The sequence below is a fragment of the Gavialis gangeticus genome, unplaced genomic scaffold (assembly GCF_001723915.1).
Source record: "Gavialis gangeticus isolate Ggan-Ray unplaced genomic scaffold, GavGan_comp1, whole genome shotgun sequence".
Lineage (NCBI taxonomy): Eukaryota > Metazoa > Chordata > Crocodylia > Gavialidae > Gavialis > Gavialis gangeticus.
The window spans coordinates 16,303,792-16,308,896 of record NW_017729016.1 but is presented as its reverse complement, the minus strand read 5'-3'; the positions used below and the strand labels follow the sequence as shown (position 1 = coordinate 16,308,896).

Below are 5,105 nucleotides of genomic sequence, written 5' to 3'. Positions count from 1 at the left end.
CCTCCCCGCGCGCCCCGGAACCTCGCAGCGACGCGGCAGCTCTGGGCCCGGGCCTACCCAGCGCGGCGGCGGCGTGAGGCGCAGGCAGGCTGCGGTGACGGGCCTGGGGCGGCTGTGCCCCTAGCGATGGGCCTGGGGGTGGCTATGCCCCTAGTTAGTTGTCCCCAGGCCCGGACCCATGTGCCCCTAGTGATGGGCCTAGGGGCGGCGGTGGTGGGTCTGTGCCCCTAGTGTTAGGTCTAGGGGGGGTGGTGATGGGGTGGGGGTGGCAGGTGCTGGCAGTGATGCCCATGGGGATGTGCCAGTGGCCTGTTGGCAGGCGCCTCCCCCCGGGAAGCTGCTCAGCAGGGTTGGGGGCATGCTGGACAGCTGAACACTGGCGGCTTTTTCTCCCTCGCAGCCATGGAAGCCAAACCCATCGTGACGTCGAGGCAGAGGACGGTGGCAGTGCAGGGCGTGCCAACGGAGGTGGTGTGCATGGCCTTCTCCAACTCCATCCTGGTGGTGGTCACGCAGTACGGGAAGATGGGGACGCTGGTCTACGTGGACCCCGACGTCATCAACAATGACGTCGGCCGGCCTGTCCTCACCACAAAAGTGCTGCTGGGGCAGGATGAGGTAAAAGCAGAGCACGTCATGCTGAAGAGCGAGGGGCGACTTACGCTAGCTTGAAATGCAGCCCTGCTCAGGCTGGCAAGAGGTGGATGAATCGGCCGCATGAAGACAGGCTGACATTTGCATGTAGCGGCAGGATGGAAGAATCTGGTGCTGAGGGAGGAGGGGGTCACCAGTCAATCCTGTGCTTTCACCAAGGGTTCAATATTACCAAAGTCCTATTAACTCTAAACTGAAGGCATCTGTGGATCTATTTGCCTCTCACTGTGCTGGCTATGTAATGCGTCCTGGGTTCACAGTGGGCTTGATCCAGCTCCTGTTGTCTGCAAAGATTAAAGACCAAACCTGGTGGCCTAGATTAGCCTTTCTTTGGCTCTTGCTCCAGTCAGTTTTGCCTTCCCACCACTCTTTTTTTCTCCCAACCTTTGTCTTTTCCAGAACTGACTTCCGTTTCCCTCTCAAATGTCCCTGCCAGCAGCTGCCTTTGCTAAGTTGAATTCAATTTGGCTTAAACAAAATGGGTTTTTAATTGACCATTATACAGAAATCAAGAAAACAGCGTATTTCAGAAAGCATCCACTAGACCAGTACTAAACATAAAGTTACATGATGCTGCAAGATCACGTGGCTCTGCAGTATTATTAGAACTGCTTAGTATTGTTTGCTAACCCTAACTAAAAAAAACCCAGTACTGTGACTAATTCCTAATTTTCTCAGCAGCCTCTCTTTATGTAATCCATGACTTCACTAACTGGCCTCCTTCCCTTCACATGGGACTTATCTGCTTTTGTTTGAAACGGCTACTTCCGTGGTGTGAAGTCCACTTAAATTGGAGCAAAAAAGCAATTCGGTGTCTGTTACCATACGTTAAACTATGAATTTTCCCGTTGCCAGTAGGCATATTTATACTCTATGAAATAATTTCAACAAGTTTTATGTACATGGTCATTACCTGCTCCTTTACTTGTAATTAATTAATCTAAACTTTTAAGGAAGAATTTCATTTGCTTGACAACCAAGCACTTCCTGTCTGGCATTTTGGGATAATGAACATCCCAACCCAACGTAAGTGTAGAAAGAAAAGCAAACCTCTGAAAAACATGCATGGTAAAATGGATATAAATAAAACCTGAACAAGGTAGGTACACTTATTAGAGACTGCCTAATTAAAAAGGTTTGATTATATCATCTTTCACTAGTACTCTTAGCCTGATCATTTGTTTTTGGTTTATAGACTTTGGCTGTCACCAGCAGGTGTTCAAATGATACCATTCCAGGCTTAAGTATTGCAAAAATAGGCCTGCATTCCTACCAGAGTCAAATGCATCCTAATCTATAGCAGGTTATTAAACAAACAAAAGAGTTAATGATGTCTTAAAAAACTTGGCTGTGATGGGGATGTTCATCAGGGTGCATTGAATTTTTACATTAGCTGGTATTTGGTGATGTGGGAAATCCTGGTGTTACATCTCCGGTAATAGCCCTGTCATGAGTGACTTTCCACACTGGGCTTCAGAATTCTTTCTGAACTACTACAAAATTTGGTTAAAGTGCAGCTCCAGTTACAATATTAAGCATGGTTTATTTGGCTAGAATTTATGGGTCCAAGCTGCTCCCTTCTAAAATGTAGCCAAATGGCATTTCAGCCTCTGATCATGTCTAAACCCTTCAGCAAACAGTTTGAGCTCCATACTGATAGATCCTAAATATGCTCAAAAAATAGCTATTTCAGAAGGATTGTATTATTAGCTAATGGACCACTTTGGGAAGATTCTCTCAAGTGAAGGAATGTGAGTGTTTTTATTTGCTTTTCAGCCCCTCATCCATGTGTGTGCCAAAAACCTGGTATCGTTTGTGTCTGAGGAAGCTGGGAACAAACCTGTTCTTCTGGCTATCGCCTTAAAGGACAAGACCATGGAAGGCATAAAAGCTCTGCAGGAAGCGATCCAAAGTTGCCAAGTGTGGTGAGGCTGCACCATGCAATTGAAAGGAAGAGCTCTTGAGTCAGGATACCATTTACTTTAAAGGACAGAATATTGGAAATTATGGGATGTCTTTATCACAGCTTTGGACCATGTTAAGGAATTTTGTGAAATGCTGTATACCATGTAGAATGCTTTGAGGTTGTGATGGTGTCGGTGGCAGTGACGTGGATTTGGAGTCCATGCAGTAAGTAATGAATTTGGAATGGTATTCTCAACACTCAAGGAATTTTTATTTTTCCTCACACTGGGGGGAGGGCTGCATTTTTTTGGAGAACTGCATGTGGCTTTGTATCCTCATCTTGAGAAGTAAAGCCCCGTGACAACGAAACACTGTGCTGTAGCGTGAAGTCTGATGCAGAATGAATAAAGAAACATCAATGAAAGCATCATTTTACCCGCTTCTCCCCCATGACAACCAGATGATATGAAACATTTTGGACCTGAATCAAGTTAATAGGAATTGCAAACAGTACAAAGTAGGAGGAAATGTTGACTTGACTTCAGGGTCCAGTGGAAACCATAGCAAATCTTTATTGTGCATAGTTGCACACATCGGGCACTCCAGCTTCTGTCATCAGGAGAAACCATTAACTTGAAAGTTACAAATATCCGTGCAAGCTGTAGTTACAAGTAGCATCTAATATTGTTGTCATTGAAAGAAATGATTAAATTAAAATATTTTTCTCTATTTTTGCAGCATGCTTAATTAGTACATAGCGAACCTCACTGGAACATCCAAGTCCTGATCTTGCTGTTACAGTCTCATCAGTGGACGCTGGTGCTTGTTGGAAGCCCCATTAAGTTCAGTAGGGCCTCTGCACGGACACAAGGACTCACCTCCACAGCTGCAGTTGCAGGATAGGGCCTCTATTCTGTTTCTTCCTTGCTAATGGGACCTTGTGGATATCAGTGGAGGAGCAGAACAATCCATGCATCTTTTAAAAGAATTAAAAAAATTATCAGGATATACTGTTTAAAAGACTGCATGTCAAAAAGTGCAGTTTTAAAAAGACTCAGATTCAAAACTGCCTGGCTTAACAGTGTCCCTTTAAAGAAATAGGGCTTAACTGCATTATTTAGAAATCTGTATCTCCGAGCCACTGTGCTTGCAGTTGTCAGAATCCTGACGTTCCCCTTATTTTATACCCGCCACCCTTGCTACAACTCTGGACAAGGAGGGCTCCAGGGTATGTTGAAGTCTCTAAACACTATTTCACAAATAACCTTTCAAAGCATTTTCTAAGTCCTGGTATTGAATGTGCAATTTCTACTGCTCACAGCCCCTACCATCTCAGGGAATATGACTTAATACTATAAATTGAATCCTGAACGTTCCCTCCATGATAGCAATAGCAAATATTCCAACTATGTCCTGAAGAAAAACTTGAACAGCTGCTTAAAAACAAGCAAAGGATAACCACCCAGTGTAATAGCATTATGAGAGATTGCTTGTCTTGCATCTGTGGGTGACTGGCAAAGGAGGAAGTTGGAATCCTTTTTCAGCTGGCTGTTAGTTAAAGCTGCAGGTAGTTAGGCTGGTATTTTACTGCTTCCTGTAAGATATAAATTAGATACGTGAGTGGTGTGAAAAAATCTTTAGGTCCCTAAGCTGCCAACACTGCTCTTTGCACTGCTGTAATTCACAGAAATATGTGCCCCAATGAACAGATTTATAGACCTAGCTGCTTCTACCAGACAAGCTGTCTGCTTTTTAGGAATCCTTCTTCCACCCAGTGTATGGGCTAAGTATTGTGCTTGTCCAAAACCCTCATTGCACCTTTTTAAAGCTATCTTGCCATGTGTAAGTCACACACCAAGTGTTTATTCATTGTTCCCTATGCAAGTGGCTGCTTCAGCAAGGTTGTTTAAGTTGTGGCCCAGTCCAGTGGTAATTACATCGATGCGTACAAGTCCCGAATGTTGCAAAATACCGTAGGACACAGGAACAACAACAGGCTGGACTTACTGGGTGTAGTAGATATGTGGGGCAAGGATTATGATTTCCTAAGCCTGCCCAGGTGTTTATTTTCTGGGTGTGGGAGCCCTGAGCAAGAAGCCAGAAGTGCAGCAAACTGGAAATGTATGTTTTGCAACCTTTTAGCCATGAAACTGGGAAATAAACAGCGACAGGCCTATTTGGTATGCATGGTGGGTGGCAGTGGGGCTGGCCCCCAAAGAAACTTGCCTCCTCTGTTATTGAAAGGGGCTATTAAGTGCATAACAATTGGATACTTTGGGCAACTAAAGTGAAAATGGATGGGAGTGTGGGTAAAAGCTTACTAACAAGTGCTCAGAAGATGGGGCACTGAGCAAAGCTAGTGCCCACTGACCCTCAAACAAGACCAAGAAGCCAGCGGACACTGCCCAGGGAAACTTCCCCAGAGATGTGAATGGATGAGGGGCAGGAAGATGGGCTGGAGCCTGCTTTTCTGTCAGCTAGGTGCCCACCTGAGCTAGGGCCAGGAAGAGATTGAGAGGTCCAGGGATTTGCTGTGATCACAATGG

At 45.2% G+C, this 5,105-nt stretch overlaps 1 protein-coding gene and 1 long non-coding RNA gene across 2 annotated transcripts; one reads left to right on the top strand and one right to left on the bottom strand.

Annotated features, from left to right (window-relative positions):
• The first annotated feature begins 24 nt into the window (after positions 1-24).
• Positions 25-3,288, top strand: PSMG3 (proteasome assembly chaperone 3). The gene is made up of 3 exons (XM_019512946.1): positions 25-84; positions 401-618; positions 2,431-3,288. The coding sequence occupies exons 2-3, from the start codon at positions 403-405 to the stop codon at positions 2,581-2,583; spliced, it is 369 nt and encodes a 122-aa protein (XP_019368491.1). The 5' UTR covers positions 25-84; positions 401-402; the 3' UTR covers positions 2,584-3,288.
• On the bottom strand, positions 2,839-4,742 carry LOC109294529. Its single transcript, XR_002096546.1, has 2 exons — positions 4,022-4,742; positions 2,839-3,535 (listed from the first exon to the last, which is right to left on the bottom strand). It is a non-coding gene; the product is annotated as an uncharacterized LOC109294529 (long non-coding RNA).
• Positions 4,743-5,105: the final 363 nt, after the last annotated feature.

Coding starts and splice junctions, on each gene's coding strand:
- PSMG3 (XM_019512946.1), top strand. CDS start 403: ATGGAAGCCAAACCCATCGTGACGTCGAGGCAGAGGACGGTGGCAGTG. Junction 619..2,430: donor TGCTGCTGGGGCAGGATGAG/GTAAAAGCAGAG, acceptor TTTGCTTTTCAG/CCCCTCATCCATGTGTGTGC.